General features: G+C 34.0%; 2 protein-coding genes, 1 long non-coding RNA gene and 1 pseudogene across 3 annotated transcripts; 1 reads left to right on the forward strand and 3 right to left on the reverse strand.

Annotated features, from left to right (window-relative positions):
• Window positions 1-684: 684 nt before the first annotated feature.
• Window positions 685-2,697, reverse strand: LOC136071395 (UDP-glycosyltransferase 73C1-like; annotated as a pseudogene).
• A 59-nt stretch (window positions 2,698-2,756) lies between these two features.
• Window positions 2,757-5,129, reverse strand: LOC111985115 (UDP-glycosyltransferase 73C1). The gene is made up of 2 exons (XM_024016792.2): window positions 4,700-5,129; window positions 2,757-3,725 (listed from the first exon to the last, which is right to left on the reverse strand). The coding sequence occupies exon 2, from the start codon at window positions 3,654-3,656 to the stop codon at window positions 2,757-2,759; it is 900 nt and encodes a 299-aa protein (XP_023872560.2). The 5' UTR covers window positions 3,657-3,725; window positions 4,700-5,129.
• Window positions 5,130-8,050: 2,921 nt separating this feature from the next.
• On the forward strand, window positions 8,051-9,515 carry LOC136071399 (uncharacterized). The gene is made up of 3 exons (XR_010632705.1): window positions 8,051-8,253; window positions 8,355-8,478; window positions 9,142-9,515. It is a non-coding gene; the product is annotated as an uncharacterized LOC136071399 (long non-coding RNA).
• A 6,402-nt stretch (window positions 9,516-15,917) lies between these two features.
• Window positions 15,918-17,799, reverse strand: LOC111984950 (UDP-glycosyltransferase 73C6). Its single transcript, XM_024016567.2, is given in 2 exon segments — window positions 15,918-16,339; window positions 16,342-17,799. Coding segments are annotated over 2 exon segments (1,485 nt in total). The 5' UTR covers window positions 17,591-17,799; the 3' UTR covers window positions 15,918-16,103.
• Window positions 17,800-21,490: the final 3,691 nt, after the last annotated feature.

The raw sequence follows: 21,490 nt of genomic DNA on the forward strand, positions 1-21,490 counted from the left end.
TTGGTCATGAGAAATTTAGAATCTCAATCGAGCAAAGCATATTTTTAGTCATGTGAGATTCATACCGAAACTATCCTTAGATTGTTGTTAGACACTTGGTCAACTAACTTGATCGTTTAAAGATCAGTACCATGCCAATGTTCACTCCTTTTATTCTCTCTAACTTTCTTTGCAATTTGAAGAAACAATCAAATCATCGTCCATTAGTTATACGAGAGTGCCCATTTTTTGCATCGTCAATATTCATATAAATTAATAATTGTCCCCTTATTAATTTAGAGTCATGGGCCCCGATTTAACTACATATTGCAGACTCAATAGCTTTAAAGAATAAAGACTGGCAATTGCAAGTTGCGGTCCTAGTGGCTACAGTCCTACCTGCAACCAAAACAGAGTCCAAGAGACAAATGAAGGCCAAATGGCCAGCATGCATCACACATGATTTTTGTATTTGTATGTTATTATTAACTAAAGGAATCACAAGGTTCAAGAAATAAGCACGACTATCAAGTTAAAATAAGTTAAAAATAACCACACTTCGTACCAATCATCAACCCTGCCACTGAATCTGGGCTCCCTATCCGACTTGTGACAGATCTCGAACTAACAATCCATGATTGTAAAATCCAAATTGTTGTAGTAACAATGGGCAGATTGCCTTATCAAAAAAAAAAAAAAACCATTATGTCTTAGCTTTGTTGGTGATGACATGTCTGCATGATATCTTCAATCAGCAGTGTAATATTTTGGTAAGAAGATCCTTCTTCTACAGCCTTACTAGCCACCTCTCCAAGTTCTCTAGCTCTTTTTCTTCTTTTCTCTCCTTCTTCACCTTCATCCATCACCACGTCTATGGCCTTCTTTATGTCCTCTCTCTTTACCATTACCCCATAATTGTCTTCGTCACCCCACTTTATGGCACACTTAGCCCCCACACTCAAACCAATACTCAATACTTGCACAATATATTTCTCATTGTAGAATTGCTCAGAGAACAATGGCCATGTTATCATTGGAACTTTTGCACACACCCCCTCCAATGTAGAGTTCCAACCACAATGTGTCAAGAACCCCCAATAGCTGGGTGAGATAGAATCCGTACCTGTGGTGCCCAACCCCATATCAGAAAGCTTCTTCCTTTTGTTCTCTCTCCAAATCTTTCTTCTGAAATCCATTTCTTGAGCTCATCTGATTTATACCCTTTCTCATAACCCATATGAATGGACGATTCGAAGCTTCTAAGCCTAATCCCAGTTCCATCAATTGTTGAGGTTTAATACAACTGAGGGTTCCAAGACATACATAAAGGACAGAGCTTACAGGCCATGAATCAAGCCACTTTAAGCACTGCTTTGAATCTATCGAGACTCTGTTGCCTCTTTCAGACTTATCCAAGTTGTTCTTGTTGTAAAGTGACACTGGGCCAATACACCAAACTTTACCTCTTTTCACCTTCCTACATTCTTTGATATATTCTGGTTCCAGCTCCTCAAAAGTGTTAGCAATTAATCCATACGCTGTTAGTTCTGCATCTTCAATTGCTTGGAGTTGATCTTTCAATAATACCGAGCCTGGATTGAAGACTGGGGGTAACTGAGCTCTAGTCAATTCTATCCGATGAGGCAAACCAGGCACAACAAAGGACTCTGACTCAGAAACCCTCTCGTAAATCCTGGAGATTTGTATGTTGTGCATGCACATGACAGAAAAACAACTTGTTCCATCAAAAATCAGCCTAGGAATCTGAAACTTGTGAGCAATATCAAATGTCCAGGGAAGATATCTATCAGATATCATGCAACTTGGCTGAGGCTGAAGTTCTTTCAAGCAATGTTCAATTGGTTGTTGCAGCATGCTAGCTGCATGGAAGAAATTCTTGGAAAACTCTCGTGAGGGGAGAGCATCTAGGTTCTCACATCCTTCAGGCAAGCCAGCTTCAATGCATGGAAACCGGAGTGGGAGGAGTTGGATTGGGAGCCCAGATTCAATGGCTCGGTCAATGGTCATGTTGAGTCGGGCAGCATTGAGGAGTGTGGTGACTATGGTAATTGTCACACCACGTTGTGCCAATATTCTGGCCATATCTACCATGGGGATTAGGTGGCCCGGAGCCATTAGTGGTATCAGAACAAAATGAAGCTGGTGATCAGGTTTGGAAGCCATTGTTGCAGTGTGGGATTGTAGGAGGGACTGATGATAAATAGCACAGATCTAGGTGTCTTTTATGGTGAGCTGATGGGGTGAGAGAATAGAGATTAGAAAAGGGTATTGATAAAAAAAATGTGAATATTGACATATTGTGCATGAAAACTATTCAAATTATGGATATGTATATATAGATCGAGTTTGTTGAGGTGTGAGAAAACAATTACAATCAGAACAGGGATGCAAGGCATGTGACTTTGTTGCTCCAACAGTTTCTCTAAGCTATTATTCATTGGCAAAAAATTGTTTGCTAATCAGTAATTTTCTTGGTCTGAGGACTTACCGTTCATGAGCAAAAGAATTAATTGACATAAAAATTTAACCACCAATTAAAATATTTCATTTTTACTCAATATTCACAATGGCTAACAACAAAACCATTCCAGATTTTCTCTCTCAAACATCTTTAAACTCAATCACAGTTAAAATACAAACTTAAATCACAATCACAGTCAAAATACAAACTCAAATCACATATTAGATCCATATTTTCACTCAGCTTAGATTCTTATCAGCTAGTATTATGCAGCTGGGACTAATGTTCTATCTCTTCAAATAATTTTTCTAATGCTAATNTTTCCAAGACATACATAAAGGACAGAGCTTACAGGCCATGAATCAAGCCACTTTAAGCACTGCTTTGAATCTATCGAGACTCTGTTGCCTCTTTCAGACTTATCCAAGTTGTTCTTGTTGTAAAGTGACACTGGGCCAATACACCAAACTTTACCTCTTTTCACCTTCCTACATTCTTTGATATATTCTGGTTCCAGCTCCTCAAAAGTGTTAGCAATTAATCCATACGCTGTTAGTTCTGCATCTTCAATTGCTTGGAGTTGATCTTTCAATAATACCGAGCCTGGATTGAAGACTGGGGGTAACTGAGCTCTAGTCAATTCTATCCGATGAGGCAAACCAGGCACAACAAAGGACTCTGACTCAGAAACCCTCTCGTAAATCCTGGAGATTTGTATGTTGTGCATGCACATGACAGAAAAACAACTTGTTCCATCAAAAATCAGCCTAGGAATCTGAAACTTGTGAGCAATATCAAATGTCCAGGGAAGATATCTATCAGATATCATGCAACTTGGCTGAGGCTGAAGTTCTTTCAAGCAATGTTCAATTGGTTGTTGCAGCATGCTAGCTGCATGGAAGAAATTCTTGGAAAACTCTCGTGAGGGGAGAGCATCTAGGTTCTCACATCCTTCAGGCAAGCCAGCTTCAATGCATGGAAACCGGAGTGGGAGGAGTTGGATTGGGAGCCCAGATTCAATGGCTCGGTCAATGGTCATGTTGAGTCGGGCAGCATTGAGGAGTGTGGTGACTATGGTAATTGTCACACCACGTTGTGCCAATATTCTGGCCATATCTACCATGGGGATTAGGTGGCCCGGAGCCATTAGTGGTATCAGAACAAAATGAAGCTGGTGATCAGGTTTGGAAGCCATTGTTGCAGTGTGGGATTGTAGGAGGGACTGATGATAAATAGCACAGATCTAGGTGTCTTTTATGGTGAGCTGATGGGGTGAGAGAATAGAGATTAGAAAAGGGTATTGATAAAAAAAATGTGAATATTGACATATTGTGCATGAAAACTATTCAAATTATGGATATGTATATATAGATCGAGTTTGTTGAGGTGTGAGAAAACAATTACAATCAGAACAGGGATGCAAGGCATGTGACTTTGTTGCTCCAACAGTTTCTCTAAGCTATTATTCATTGGCAAAAAATTGTTTGCTAATCAGTAATTTTCTTGGTCTGAGGACTTACCGTTCATGAGCAAAAGAATTAATTGACATAAAAATTTAACCACCAATTAAAATATTTCATTTTTACTCAATATTCACAATGGCTAACAACAAAACCATTCCAGATTTTCTCTCTCAAACATCTTTAAACTCAATCACAGTTAAAATACAAACTTAAATCACAATCACAGTCAAAATACAAACTCAAATCACATATTAGATCCATATTTTCACTCAGCTTAGATTCTTATCAGCTAGTATTATGCAGCTGGGACTAATGTTCTATCTCTTCAAATAATTTTTCTAATGCTAATTGTTTCCAAATTTTCACATGGAGTGGCAACTGGTGGTCCTTCTTGAATATGAACCGACTTGACTCAAGCTCCTTTGTATTTTACTATTTCCATATGAGCAAGTCATAGTTTTCTGGTATTGGTTTAGGATTTAGAAATTTTTTATGAAAAAATAATAATTAATTTAAAAAAAAAAAAATATATATATATATATATATATTTTCATAAAAATAGTGTTAAATTTTATTTAAAATAGTTTATTAGCTATTCTTCTAAGAACATCAATTAACAGGAATCCATATAATTATTCATTCCAACTTATGCTTCTCCTGGGGTCACATTTACCATCGCGAAACTTCATTAGCCAACCCAAAAAAAAGGTTGTTCTCCATAAGAAACCAACCCAAAAATAAACAAATAAATACTAAAAAAGTTGAATTTAATTACCAATTTTTTCTAGGTGAGTGTGCTGTGACTGCTGCTGCTGCAGCTTCTGAACATTATGGTGAAAGTGTGACTTGTTGTTGCCGCTTACGCTAGCGGTGCCGCTATCTCTGTCAGTCTTTTCCAAGTCAAGCTGAAGATCGATGTTCCTCTCCTTAGGAGCAACAACTGGCTTGTGTGATTCAGCTTCTTCTACTGCTACAATTTTAGGCTTCTCGCTTTCAACATTGACTGTCTCTTCCTTGCCTATTGCTTTCACAACCTTTTCATCTTCCTTTACCTGAGGCTTAATTTCCTGCAGATATAAGTGGGGGAATGGAGAGAAGATGTATTAAATTATCGCTGAGCAAACTTTCGAAGGCCATAAAAGAGACAGACAGGCAGGCATGGGTGGTGGCTCGCCGTGGATGGGTATTTACTTGAGCAATCTGCCCAATGTGATCCTAAAAGTACATAATCTCCCAAAGACAAGATTGACAGCAAAAAAAGTTCGTTCAATTAGAAAACAAGGTGGATACAGGGATGGTCCGTCTTTGTATCAGATATATAAGAGTATTTAAATTTAAATGCGATTGTAAGTTTTGTAACATTTCGTTTTAATTTGCACAATGAAATTAATTTTTTTCGTTGCTACTATTTTCCTCGATCCTTTGCCTTGGAGGAAATGTAACCTAATCTACATGGCATATTCACACACACACACACACATATATATATATATCAGTGGCGGCTCCAGGAATTTTGTTTAGGGGGGTCATTAAAAAATTTTAATAAAAAAAAGAACTTGAATATATCAAGTTATCGACAAAAAAAAATTAATACATGAAGTTTTACAATTTTCTTCTACAAATTCTCAAATTTTTAATTGTTATATGATAATTCATTATGAGTATCTATTGCCAATGTGGATAGCTATGAGCCTATGACTATTTTATTTTGTTAAGTTTATTTAACATTTTTATTTTTATGCAATTGTTATTATCTATTTGTTATTTTTTTTTTATAAAAATATTTTAAACTAAATGACTAAACTAAACTCATTAGCTTTGCATTAATTATTGACGCACGCAACCACATTCATTTATACATAAAATTATACACTATGTGTTTACTTAATCAATCAAATGCTTGGACAAACACCCTCTTTACAAATTTTTTCTTAAATTTTACTAACTTTATAATAAAAAAGTTATTATAACATGATAACAATACACACACATGTAACAAACCATTTCTATTCCTAATTATTAAATTATATAAATTTATATTATATTTATATTGTACACACAAACGTCCACACACATCATAATTCACACAAATAGTATTATAATAAAAAGTAATGCACACAATCAATATTAGACACACTCACACACAAAATATAAATTTATAAAAAAGAGTGACACTTACAATTCACAAACACTTACTTTTTACTCTTAGAGTTTGAAATACTTGTAATAAAGATGTGCAAAATTTAATTCAGAGTGTGCAAAAATATTTTAAAAAATAAATTAAAGTATTAAACTAACAAAAAAAATATTTTTTTATATATATAAGTTTTTTTTTTTTTTTTTATCTCTTCTTAAGATTAGGGGCACAAACCTAATTTCACACACACACACACACACACACACACCTCTCTCTCTCTCTCTCTCTCGTCACAACTTCACTCATGCCACCAACAACCGTCCATCGTCGATTGGCGACTGGTGAGTCACATTACATCCATCTCACCGTCAACTGTCGACTGTTGAAGTATTGATATATCTTTTTGTCTCTCTCTCGCATTAATATTTGTGTCTCAGACTTTTTGTTTTGTTTTTTTTTTTTTTTTTGAGTTGAATGTTGGTTGTTGACGTAAACATCTTAGGTTAGGTTAGGTTATTTATCTTATATTAGTTCAAACTTGTGACTCGTGTGAGTTTTTTTTTAATTGATGTGATTTATTTGTACATGAGTACTATTATTTGATATTGATAGTGATCTAAATACAATGTATTATTGTGACAGCACTTACTAACATTATTTTATTTATTAATTAATGATATATTTAATTTATTATTGTTGTTATCTAATTTTAAAACCTAAAATAAGCATAAATAATGTTTAAAAAATATATAAAATATATCTAAAAATAAATAAATAATAATTAATTTTCATATCATGTATAGGTCATACCCTAGTTTTACACGAAATATTGTATTCCTATACACCATGTCGTGTAGTTCCTTGTATCATATTGGTACCCGTGCAATATGGGATTGCTCTAATCAAATATATTTTAACCAAACCTAATGAGTGGATTGGGTAATTCAAATATGTACATATTTTAACTGGACAATAAAAAATACAAATTATATGTATTACTTTTTATATACAATTTTATATTTCACTAATTACTATGTGTCATGTTTTTATTTTACTTTCCTTATAAAATAACTAAAGTTTAAAATTGAAAATTATACACATAGTAAATAGTAATTAGTAGAACATGAAGTATTACACAAAAAGTGATAGAGATGATTTACATTAGATAACAAGTGGTTAGAGTAATCCAAATATGTTTGGTTAAAACATGACTCACAGTAACAATAAAACATGTCTTTTTGGTCATTAATAGACCTAATTATACCCTTTTTTTTTAATATCAAGGACAGACTTATTGCATTCATATACTGCCTGTTTACCTTCACTAGATCATATTAGTCTATATAAGCTTTTGTATGCTCTTACGGCATGACAAGATAATATATATATATATATATATCCAAACAAGAAAGAGACAATATGCCACTGAGGCCATCACCAGCATATGTTCAGGAATATCGAAAGACAAAAGGAGTAAAAATTTGGTACGTTGGTGCAGTTTCTTTATGCAACAAGAAAAGTTTGGACATGGGACATGGCTCATGGTATATAGTGTTAATGGATGCCCTTTAGTGAACTATTTTAAGAAAAATTTTATGAAAAAAAAGAGGTAAGAGTCAAGTTAACGGGTATTCTTAAGACAACTGTTAATAGACTATTTTAAGAAAATTTTAATACAATTTTTATGAAAAATATAAATAGAAAATGTTAACAAATGCCTTAAGTATGAAACAGTCATGAGTCTTGTATTTTAACTAAGAGCATTTGCAGCAGTGGTGGTATAAAGCAATAATGCTAAATTTTAGCTCCATTTTCATTAAAATGATGCTCCAGCAGTGGAGCTAAAGCAAAAAATTTTAGATGATTTGCTACAGTGCACATCTAAAAATAGATGTGCACTGTAGCATGAAGCTAAAACTAAAAAATAGTTTTTTATTCCATTGATCCACTTGCTTCTATTTTTTTATTCATTTCTCAAAACCGGTCAAGCATTTCGTTCATCTCTCAACTCCCACTGTATTCTCATCACTCTCTCTCGTTCATCTCTCAACTCTGAAGCCTCCAAGCCTCTCAAGCCTCCAAGCCTCTCAAGCTCACCCACAGACACTCCGGTACAATCACTGCCATCCTCAACTCTGGTTCCGTCACCGCCATTCTCAACTCCGGTGCGGTCGCGGTCATCGTCAACTCCAGTACGAAACCTGCTTCTTTTTTTTTTCTTTTCTTTTTTCATTTTATCAAATCCGGTCTCATGATTCACTCTCTCTCGTTCATTGTCATCTCTCATCTCAAGCCTCTCAAGCTCACTCTCTCAACGTCGCCGGTCCGACCATCGTCAGCGTCGCCGCCATCGTCACGTTCAGACCCACGCCGCCGATCTGCCTCAGACACTCTTCGCTTCCGCCGATCCACTTCAGGTTAGTTGTCTTTGTCTTTGAGTTATCTTTTTTATTTGGGTATTAACATCCGATCCGCCGATCCTCTTCGCGTTGGGTTTTTTATTTGGGTATTATGATTTGGATCCACTTCAAACATACAAACATACATACAAACAAAAGGAAACATGAAATTATGAGATGTGTTGGCTTGATACGAAAATGATAGCTTTAATTTGATTTGTTCTTTTTGAAGATTTTTTTCATCCGTATAATAAAATTCTTGTTCAGCCATTCAAAAAGCTCCGCGTACTTTGATTTTTTTTTTTACACCAATAATTAGGAATGAAAGAAATATTTATATCCTAAATGTTTTCATTGAACAACTCCATGGATTTCTCTGTTGTTCTGGATTCTATGTTGTTCTCTGTTGTCCTGTTCATGTGGTCCTAAAAATGTTGTTTCTCTGTTGTCCTGGATTCTATTTGATTGTTGTTATTATTATTTGATTGTTTGGTGTTTTGACTCTCTGTTGTGGATAATTGTTTTAATGTCTCACATCTGATTTGGGCGGACTTTGTTGGATATATTGTTGCACGAAACTAGAAACAGAGCACATATTTCTTGTGGTCATTTTAATGTGAAATTGTTAGTTTGGATTTGAGTTTTGATATAAATGTTGGTTTGGGAATTTTCTGTGTGCAGGGAAGTTTGCAATTTTTTTTTTCTAATTTTACGGAGTCAACCGCGGCGGTGGTGGTGGCGGCGGCGGTGGTGGAAGAGTCAACCGCGGCGGCGGCGGCGGCAGCGGTGGCAGTGACGGTTACAGGTGGTTGTGATTGTTGTTTATTGTAATATATATATATATATATTATTTTATTGTTGTAGATATATTATTTTATTATGATATTTATATTATTTTATTGTATTGAAAGCTAAAATAGATCCACTGCTGCAGCATGTGTATAGGTATAATAGATAAAGTAACTTTTGGTGGAGCTAAAAAGCTAAATTTTTAGCTCCACTGCTGTGGATGCTCTAATACCTCATAGTATTTCTAACAAACTTTGCGATTTAAATGTTTAAAACTTTTAATTTTAAATTTTTTGGTTAATTACATTCAAAGTTTCAAACAATCAAATAAGTAACTCCCCCAGGTTATAGTCAAAGATTGCATAATAGAGGCACATTACATAGATGTTTCCTCTATTAGAGTTAAGGAAAATTCTATTGCACACATGTATGCATTTACATAATACCAAAATAAAATTGAAAACGTGATTTGAAGCCACATTTTCAATTCTAAATATGTGACTTAAAGCCATGGTTTCAGTTGTCTTGGACAATGTGTAAATGCCCACAATATGTGTAACAAATACTGCCCAGGGTTAACTTCCCTTGTATAGATTCTAGCTCACAAGTTGACTACTCCTGCAAAGAAACACTAACTCAACCACTGTGTTTGAAATTAGGTGATAAATAGAATATGATAGTATAATTATATTTATATAGAAGAATTAAGGGTGTTTTATTTATATAAGAGAAATTTACTAGGAAATTTAGTATAGAATCTATCATAAATTATTTTTAGGATTTAAAAGAACATTGGGTTGTATTTTCACAGATTATTAAGTTAAAATGTGTTAAGAAATAATTATTGTATCTTTTATTTTATTTATATATTTTTTTAATACAAAATAGATACTAGTTTTATTTTTTTACCTATTAATTTAATCTTAATTCTCTGTATAAATCTCATTCTTAGATGGCAAAATTCTTTTGTTCATTCTTTGGCCCCCTTAAAATGAAATCCATTCTTCCGTCCTAGGTCGAGGTCATCGTTGAGGTTGGGTTTGCAGCCATAAGCCATATTGCAGTTGCTTGGTCTCATTGATCACATTCCGCCAATTCTAGCTAGCTAGTCTCTGCAATTCTTGTTCACTATTCCCCAATTAATCACACATGTAACAGAAACGTTGGTAGTTTTTCATATAATAACTTGAACCATATGGGTTCTAACCCCAAAGTGACAAGTTTTAACAATTGTTTTGGAGAAGTGGCTTAAATCCGCAAGTTTCTCCCACCACATTCGCGACTTCTCAGTTCTCCTTTTGTGTGGTTTGTGATTATTATTGCTTTTACAACAACAAAATTTTAGTCCCAAAATTTTTAGGTTGGCTATAGCTTATAGATACTCAACAAATTAGCCAATGACTAGTACTTCTCCTCCTTTCTTTTCTTTTTTTTTTTCTTTTTTTTTTTTTATTGTCATCGTCGACATTGTCATGGACAGCTTTGTCTAATTATTCTCCAAAGTGTCACTCATGTTCTCACCTATGTGAAGTCACAAATCAACAAAACTAAGGCCCACTTTGCTATTGATTGTTGAAAGCTTGTACTAGATAAATGTTTCAGGCTTCCACAATAACTCTAAAGCCGTGAGAGGGGTCTAGGATTATGGGGATTTCTTAATTCTTGATTAGTCTTGGTATTTGGCTACTTGTCACCATTGACCTGTCTTTTTATGAGTTTTTTTAATATTAAAATCACACTTAGTATTCATGAGTGGCATTTCATTTATTTTTTTCACATTATAGGCACACGTGTGTATCTACATATGTGAACTGGTGATTGGTGTATGGAGACACACGTAATTAATTCTAAATTTTAACCCTATGAAGTAATTCAGCCAATAAATAGTCCATCAATCATAAAGAAAATTCACAATTTTATAATTTATGAGGAGATGAGATTCACCGATATTTTGGGGAAAAATTAATCCAACTTCTAGATTCATTTCGTACTTATTTTACTTGCATAAAAGCAAGCACTCTTCTCTTTCTCTCTCATGGTTTATTAGTTTGGGGTGGTATTTATTACACAAATTATTTTGCACAATTTTAGACTCACCCCAAAACTCAACTAAAATCATGACTTCAAGTCACAATTTCGAAGTTAGAAATCGCAACTTCAAGCCACAAGTTGTTTTTATTTAATTTTTTTCCCTATTGCATCTCATCTTCGAGAAGTAGTGTAATGTTGAGGTAAAAAGATCCCCCTCTTCAATTTCCTTTTTTTGCCACCTCTGCAAGCACTCTTACTCTTTCCTCTTTTCTTTTTCTTCTCCTTCACCCATTACCATGTCTATAGCCTCCTCAACATTCTCCCTCTGCACCATCATCCCAATCCCAAACTTCTCTTCCTCCCCCAAGTGTATAACCACCTCAAATCCCACCGTCACACCAACCTCCAATACTTGTACAATAAGCTTCTCATTAAAAAATTGTTCAACAAACAAAGGCCAAGTTATCATTGGTTCTTCTTCTTTTTATTTTTTATTTTATTTTTTGGTCATGGACAACTTTGTCCAATTATTTTCTGAAGCGTCATTCATGTTCTCACCGATGTGAATTATGAAGTCACAAATCCTCAAAACTAAGGCCCACTTTACCATGAGTTGTTGATGTTGAGATTGAAGCTGCAGACACCTGTCAAGATAAATTTGACACAAAAAAAAAAAAAAAAAAAAGAGTATCTTATAAAATATTTTATGATAAATATCACTGCATTCAAATAGAATATTCATAAGAGTTATCAATCAAATAAAAGATTTATCGATACTTAATACATTAGGCACACTTTGTTACACACTACTGTTTACTATTTCACAAACTACAGAATACTCACAACAGTGGAGCTAAATAACTATTTTAGCTCCACCAAAACACACAAAACTACACTACAGTAGTAGAGGTATAAGTAAAAAGTTTTAGCTTCTTGTTACCATGCACATTTATAAATAAATGTACACTGTAGCAAGAATCTAAAAATAATAATAATATTTTATAACACTTCTCATTAAAATAATATTTCTTGTTTTTCTCTTTCCGTTTCACAGCTCATCTCTCTCTCTCTCACGTTACTTCCCTCTCTGCTTTCTCAAACCAAAGCTCCTCTCTCTCATCTCACAGCTCATCCCTTGAACCCATCTCACCCAATCCTTCACGCCGCCGACCCAACCTCTCCCCCAATTTGCACAAAACCCAAATGCAAAAACCATCAAATTATCGAAATTGGACAAAGGCCCATTACTCAAAATTGAGAAACAAGAAATGGGTAAGTGTGAAATGAGATAAACTCACAGAGGATGGTTGTCTTTCCGACATTGTCGAGGCCGAGAACGAGGATTCGAGCTTCTTTGTTTCTGAAGAGAGTAGAGAACATTTTCGTAAATACGATACCCATCTTGAGAGATTAACTCTCAATGAATGAAAATTCAGAACAGATCAGAAAGGTTTTTGATTTGATTTTGGTTTGGTTCTTCTTTGAGATTTAAAATCTCAAAGCAGAAACGGAATCACAATGGAAGATGCAGAGCGTGGAAGAGGAAACCTGAGGTCACCACGCTCTCCGATGCTATAGATAAAGTAGTTGCTTCTTCTTCTTTTTTTTTTTTTTTTTGTTTAACGCCTGTGGGTTCTATGATTCCTGCACCTTTGAACATAAATGGTGATTTGTGTGGTGGTTTTTTGGCAGTGGTTGTGGGTGGTTATTCTTGGCTTGCTAGTTGTTGGGCGGTTGTGGGTGGTTGTTTTTAGTTGGCAGGGGTTGTGGATTGTGCAAATGGTTTGTGGTGTTTTTTTTTTTTTTTTTTTTGGTGGGATGTATTATTTTATTATAGTAGAAATATTATTATATTGTGATGTTTATATTATTTTATTGTGTTGAAAGCTAAAATAGATCCACTGCTGCAGGATGTTTTGTAAAATAGGTAGATAAAATAGATAAAGTAACTTTTTATGATGATAAATAACTAAGAAAATAGCTTCACTGCTATGAATGCTCTTATATCCTCACACTCATTTGCTATCTCACTACACTTCTTATTGGATAGCTATATCACTTCTTTTTTAACGGATAGTCACCACTTTTTTAAAAATCAGACCAGACTGGCCGGTCCAACCTGTTTAATTGGGAATCGAGAGCCAGTCTGATCCAGTTAAAACCCCAAAACCGGTCAACAACCGGTCAAAAAATCAAGTAAAAATCAAGGTTTTCAGACCCAGACCGTTCATTGAACCGTAAAAGGGAGATGTTTAAGGTTTTTAAGGTCGAACCGAGGTCGAACCGTGATGACATCATAATTAATTTAATAATTATTTAAATATAAATAAAATATATTAAATTAGTATAAATAGAAAAATTAAATTAAATGACCCAATTAAATATAGAAATCTATCTTTCAAATATTTTTTTTTTATGTCATAACTTTCATAGTACAAATAAAAAACATCATATCCTAAGTATACATTGTTTATCAAAAAAATATATATATCCTAAGCATACATAGATATAATATTTGTTTATTTATTTATATGTTGATCAGTTAAACTTGTGATAGTAATATTTTAATAATATAGGAATTAGAAAGACACTTAGTAATTTTAAATTAAAATAATAATTTAATAATTATTATATATATTTTTATAGGAATTATTATGTACTTAATTGTATCTGTTGACTCACTATTTTTTCTCTACCAGTCAAACTTTACTACATTATAATTGTAATAAAAAAGTTGTAAAATACTTTATAGCATTATATTTTTTTCGTTTACAAAAAATTGTAAATATTAACTAAAAGTACCTATAATATTTTATTTGTTACCTATCAATCCATTAATAGTCACATCACATGCTCAGAGCTCCAAATCTAATGGCTGAAAAATTTTGCCAATTTCAAAAATAAAAAGTTTTCTTGTTTTCCCAATGCCTAGTCACGTGTAGGAGGGGCTCTAGATTCTTCCCAATGCAAGTCACGTGTAGGAGGGGCTCTGGATTCTTCCCAATGCTATGCCAAGTCACATAAGGGGCTTTGGAAACATAAAAAAGAATTCAAAACAAACTCATACAGCTAGAGAGAAGGTGAGAGAAACCACAGCAGTCTCCACGGAAAGAAGAAAAAGAAGAAGGAGAAAAAGAAGAAAGAAGAAGAAATAGAAGCAGAAGACGAAGATGAAGGCTGTGACTCGCGATCTGTGCTGGGTTGTTAACTTGCTGTTTCAACTTCGTACAGCCCCTACTTTGTCATCTTCTTCTTCTCAGTTTTTTTTTTTCCTCACAAATCTTTTGGTTCCAGATCTGAAAAAAGTCCAATGCCTGCCGGCCAAGTGCTCTGATCACGGTTCCAGAATTTAAAGCTTGTTTTTCTGTGTTTTTTTTTTTTTTTTAGGTTCAGATTGAGAGGGAAGCAGGGAACCGTGAGAAGCGGTCTGATTCCGGTTCTCAGAACCGTGAGGTCCGACCGCGGTTCGCACGGGGCCCTGTTTTTTTTCTCATAAAACGGTTCTTAAAGCTAAAAGAACTGCAAAAATAAACGGTTCAAGGTTTTTTCGGTCGGACCGTTCGGATCGGTCCGAGTTTCAAAATCATGAGTAAAAATCAGAGTTCAACCGAAAATTTTTTAAAAAGTGATTTAATGTCCAATTCGATTTTTAAAATCATGATAGTCACTTTTTGGATTCAAGCCAACAAATTTACCAGTCAAAATTTACAACTAAAGTAATAACCTTTCCTTCTCACCTAACCATGAAAAACATGCAAGGTAAATCACACGTGCACGAAAGTTATCACCGGCCTAATGCTGTAGAGTTGGTGATGACTCCTACAGTTGAAGGCTTGTACTAGACAAATGTTTTAGGCTGCTACAAGAACTCTAGAGTCTATAGCCGCTAGAGGGGTCTAGTATAATGGGAAATTTCTTAGTTCTACTTATAATAAAAAAATATTAAATAGTCATGGTATTTGGCTACTTGTCTCCATTGACCGACCTTTTAATGAGTTTTCTTAATATCAAATTCACACTGACATTTGATTTTATTTTTCACTTTGAATGCGCAAGAAATTAGTTATAAATTTTGACCCTATGAAGTGACTCCACCAAAAAACAATCAATCAATCAGAAATAAAATACATGATTTTACAATTTATGAGAAGATTGAGATTCACCCGTACTCTTGGGGGCTAAATACAATTAATCCAACGTTTAGATTTCTTTCGTCCTTGTTTTATTTGCATTAAAGCAAGAACACGTTATCTCTCTCTCTCTCTCTCTCTCTCATGCCTTAATAGCTTGATTTTTTTTTGCTTGTTGCATGATGTCTTCAAGAAGCAGTGTAATGTTAAGGTAAGAAGATCCTCCCTCTTCAATTGCCTTATTTGCCATCTCTGCAAGCTTTCTTCCTCTTTCTCTTCTCTTTTCTTGTTCTTCTCCTTCACCCATCACCATGTCTATAGCCTCCTTAACATTCTCCCTCTTCACCATCACCCCAAAATTCTCTTCCTCCCCAAGTGTATAACCACCTTAGCCCCACCCTTACACCAATCTCCAATACCTGTACAATAAACTTCTCATTAAAAAACTGTTCAGCAAANTCACTTTGAATGCGCAAGAAATTAGTTATAAATTTTGACCCTATGAAGTGACTCCACCAAAAAACAATCAATCAATCAGAAATAAAATACATGATTTTACAATTTATGAGAAGATTGAGATTCACCCGTACTCTTGGGGGCTAAATACAATTAATCCAACGTTTAGATTTCTTTCGTCCTTGTTTTATTTGCATTAAAGCAAGAACACGTTATCTCTCTCTCTCTCTCTCTCTCTCATGCCTTAATAGCTTGATTTTTTTTTGCTTGTTGCATGATGTCTTCAAGAAGCAGTGTAATGTTAAGGTAAGAAGATCCTCCCTCTTCAATTGCCTTATTTGCCATCTCTGCAAGCTTTCTTCCTCTTTCTCTTCTCTTTTCTTGTTCTTCTCCTTCACCCATCACCATGTCTATAGCCTCCTTAACATTCTCCCTCTTCACCATCACCCCAAAATTCTCTTCCTCCCCAAGTGTATAACCACCTTAGCTCCCACCCTTACACCAATCTCCAATACCTGTACAATAAGCTTCTCATTAAAAAACTGTTCAGCAAACAAGGGCCAAGTTATCATTGGGATGCCAGCAGAAATCCCCTCCAGTGTTGAATTCCAACCACAGTGAGTTAAGAACCCACCAATTGCTGGATGCGATAGTATTAGTACTTGTGGTGCCCAACCCCGGATCAAGAACCCTCTTCCTTTCACTCTTTCTTCAAAGCCATCTTCCAATAACCATTTTTCCATTTCTTCTCTTTTATATCCACCTCTTATTACCCAAATGAATGGCCTTTTCGATGCTTCCAAGCCTAAACCAAGCTCTATCAATTGTGGAGGTGTAAGGCGACTAAGGCTTCCTAGACATGAATATATTACAGAACCTGGTGCCCATGAATCAAGCCACTTCAAGCACTGGTTTTCATCTGTGGAGGCATTGTTGCCCCTTTGAGCCTTGTCCAAGCTCTCCTTGTTACATAAAGACACTGGACCAACGCACCATATCTTTTCTCCTTTTGCCTTTCGGTATTCCTGGACATATGCTGGTTCCAACTCTTCGTAACTGTTAACTAGCACTCCATATGCTCCTGCTTCAGCTTCCCTTACCGTTTCACGAAAACCAATCAGATCTTTGTTTGAGCCTGGATTGAAGTTTCCAGGTAGCTGAGCTTTTGTGAATTCAATTTGATCTGGCAACCCGGGTACGACAAAAGTTTCTGAATCAGAAACACTCTCGCAGACCTTGGAAACGTGTAAATTGTGAGTGCACAAGAGGTGGAAACAGTTTGTCCCATCAAACAAAATCCTTGGAACATGAAACTTGTTTGCAGTCTCAGCTGTCCATGCCAAATGCTTATCAGATATTATGCAGCATGGAGAGGGGTTGAGCTCTTCAAACAACTGTTCTAGCGGTTCCTGCAACAAGTTTATCCCTGTCATAAAACTTTTGATAAAGCTTGGTGAAGGTAGAGAGTCTACGCTTTCACATCCTTCTGGCAAACCAGCCTCAGCATATGGAAATTGAAGTTCAGCAATTCTGATAGGTAGCCCAGATTGAACAGCTCGATCTATGGTGGTTTTAATACGGATGGCATTGAGTGGTGTGGTGATTATGGTGACAGCTACATTACGCCGTGCCAATATTTTGGCTATGTCAGACATAGGTATAAGGTGGCCCTGGGCCATTAATGGTATCAATACAAAGTGGAGCTGGTGAGGTGGTGAAGCCATTGCTAAGTTTGCTACTTTTGGGAGAGATTAAATTGAATATGATAGATGAAGCACTTATTATGTTCTATATAATTTTACAGTGCCTCTGATGTACTGTCTCTTTCTTCTTTTCGTTTGGGCTGCCAGTGACGTAAGAGCATACATAGGCTTATAGAGACTAATCGCACAATGATCTAAGGAATATGGACTTATTGTCATTTTTAGATTTTTTTTTTTTTCCTTTGTTTAGCTTTGGGATTAGAATGCAACACATCTGTTCTTATAGAAATATAAAAATAAAAGAATGCTTTCATAAAAAATAAATAAATAAATAAATAAAAGAATGCTTTCATAAAAGTAAATAAATATATGCTTTTAGGACTCCCTCCCATAGCCAAAAGTTAGCTTATGAAGGTGTGGATGTCTGTGGAAGATTTATTAGACTTCGCACTTTGGTGTTGATTTGAACTGGGTGCGAATGGAATCAGTATCAAGTAAAAAGCTAGTTTTATTTAGTATTTATCTTGGATTGATGAGCACCCTCAGTTCATTGAGAGTGCTGTATATCTTATCTGATGTATTGCCTTTCTCTTCTTCCTGATTGAAATGACATACAACTTTCTCAGATAAAGAAAGACAGCACTGCAATTACACAGCTATTCACCTTTTGTTGCTTCCCAGAAAAATGACAAGTTGAGGGACAAATTCTAGGACACCTCAGTTGGGACTTGGAATTGCCACCAAAACTTTTGTACTAGTTCACTGGGAAAAAACTTTTGTACTATGATTTTTGTCACACATCTTTGACAACTGTTTTATCTCCAGTCGCGTCAAGATTGTGGCACGGATTTCTATATCAATTGAGAAATAAGGAGTGTAAAATTTATGTTTATTTTTAGTTTAAAATTTTACTTTTTTTTTCTTATTCTATATGACTACTGACTTTAAAATATATATATATATATATATATTCATGTTAGGAGTATTTATTCTAAACTTTAGTTTGTTAAAAAATTAATTTTTTTTTTTTCACACACAACAACCATCATTTATTTTCTTTTTCAAACTAATCAATTAATTGCAAAATATATAGTATCAATATAAATTTATATAATTACTATAGTTGTAAATATAATTTATACAATTATACATAAACTAATGTGAGAAGTTTTGTGGATTGGTTGGAGAAAATGTAGAGCTTTTTTAGTTGTATAAAGATTAATGTGAATGCTCTAATAGTGGCACGATCATGTGTAGTCTTGAGTCGAGAAATATATGATATCTTACTCAAAACTCAATAGTAGGGATTAGAAAAAAAATTACTATTAATTTGTTAACTAGTGCCTTAAGTGGCATGTTGAAGATGCATTTAATGCACAATTAATTAAATGTTCTTTTTATATTTTTTTCAAAAATAAATCAAATTGAACCCATATATATATATATATATAACTACATTTAATTTTGTATGTACAAACTAATGATTTTTTTTTTTTCCCAAAAATGTGTATTACATTTTTTTTTATGGATAAGATAGAATTTCAATATATAATGTTCACTTCTTGATGATTTATTATTTGGCCAACTAGCCAACACATCAATTGTTTTTTAATGTAGACGAGGTTTAATAGTTCTCTTATTCAATAGCAAAAGACTTTTTTTTTTTTGAGAAATAATTACAACATGATGTTAATCCCGCAGCTCAAACCTCTTCTCCTCTAGACCCCCAAGCACTTTGTGTATGGGAAGGTATCAATTCAGCTACAAGGCATTTGGCAATAGCAAAAGACTTTAATAGTTAAATTAACAGAAACTCATTCATAATTAATTATTACCTCTATCCCAACAATATTGTTGGTCTAGTTTATAAAATCCAACTTTAAAAAGAAAATCATATAATGTACTATCTTTTTGTTAAAAAGATACAATTTTCTAAAACTACTTTCATTAATCTAATTCAAATGAAAGAATAGTGTTGAATTTTAAATGAAGTATAGGTTAAGTTAGGAAATTTATTTATTGGCCTTTTAAAGAGGATTACATATTGGGACACCCTAAAATTGAATAGATTGCCAATAATTTGAGATGGATGGAGTATTTACTATTCCTTACACTCTATTTGGTTGGGATTAAAAGGGGAGGGGAAAATGTTGTTTACCTTTGTCTGGTTCAAGAGAAAAAATGGAGAAGAAAATAAATCACTTAGGCCCACAAATTTAAATCTGTCCTATTCAAGATGAAAACAAAGGAGAAAAAATATTCCAAATCTTAAATTACACATTTACCCCTCAAAGTGACCATTTGAGTCAAGCAAATTAACGTCGTATTGCAATCGAGTCGTTGTTGTCCTTCACATATATCATCTCAAGAATAGTTGCCGTCTTTCGCTATTCATGATATCTCACATCAATTGACTTCCTATCCAGGAAATCCCACACTGTCACCGCCCAGCCACAAAATCCAAAGCCATTTGCCACCCAGCCACCCTATTAGCCTTACGATGTACATGTTTAAATGAGACTTGCCATGCATGTTGACTTATGCAATAGGTAACTACAGTCATCAATCAAATTAGTGAGAACAAAGGGGATAAGCAGATTTGGTAGATTTTAATCAGTTGTGACCGAGAAGGGTATCTATTTCCTGTTGGAAATGTTTGAAGCCCTTGTCCCATTCTGGTGAAGAACTCCTCAATCCTCTAGCACGAAAAAGTATACCATGTTTCGGTAATACCAACTTAACATCTATTTTGGTATTTCCTATCCAATAAATAAGTGACGTCTGTTTCAAAAAATCACATCAAACTACTCCAATAAATGATTAATTTATCTTCCCAATTGTATAGAAGATTGTGATTAATTTATTAAAGTAGTCTGATGTGATTTTTTGAAACAGGTGTCACTTATTTATTTAGTAGAAAATACCAAAATAAATGCTGAGTTGGTATTACCGAAATATGTTATACTTTCTCATTTAGCACCTGTAGGAGCTTGAGCCTCTATGGGCTATATAGCGTTCTATCCGTATTAAGTTTAACAAAATTTAATGAAGGAGTCTAATTTAGAGAGTTGAAAGGTTGAAACTTTATTTATTATTATTTTTTAAAGAAAGATACTACTTCTACAACAATTTTACAACATTTTTACAACAAATCACAAGTGGTTAGTTATTATTGGTTCAAATTTGTAAAAATATTGTAAACATATCATTTCTCTTTTTTAAAAGGTTGAAACTTAAAAGGTCATGACTCCATCAAGCACATGCCTCAATTTTCAACATATGTTAACAGGTCACTTCTTTATTATTATTATTTTTTAAAATGATAAAGTCATCTAAATTATTTATATATATAGGATTAGGTTAGAAGATGTTTTTAAAATAATTGTTAATAAATTATAATAGAAAATTTTTGACACTACTTTCATGGAAAAAATAAAAAGCTGTCAACAACATTTATTGTTTTATCATTTTTTCAATAAAATGTTTTTAAAAATAAACTCTTAAATTTTTTACACTACTTTTATGGGAAATATAAAAAGTTGTCAACAACATTTATTATTTTATCATTCTTTCAATAAAATGTTTTTAAAAATAACTCTTAAATCAATGCTCTAAGGGCATTGGTTAACATTTCCATATTTATATACTTAATTTTTAGGCAAAATTACAATATTAGTCCCTTAAGTTTACTCTTTATATGCAATTGGTTTCTTAAGTTTGAAGTGAGTACAATTGGTCCCTCAAGTTTTGAAATAAAGTTGTATTAATCATTTTACTAATTGTCATTAGTGGTGTTACTTACGTGGCTAATAAAACAATGACTTGGCATTATTTTTAATGATGTGGCATGTTTTTCATTAAAAAATTACAAAATAAATTTACACAAACAATATTCACAACCCGGTACCAAATTTAAAAAAA

Source organism: Quercus suber, unplaced genomic scaffold (genome assembly GCF_002906115.3).
Source record: "Quercus suber isolate HL8 unplaced genomic scaffold, Cork oak 2.0 scaffold_308, whole genome shotgun sequence".
Lineage (NCBI taxonomy): Eukaryota > Viridiplantae > Streptophyta > Magnoliopsida > Fagales > Fagaceae > Quercus > Quercus suber.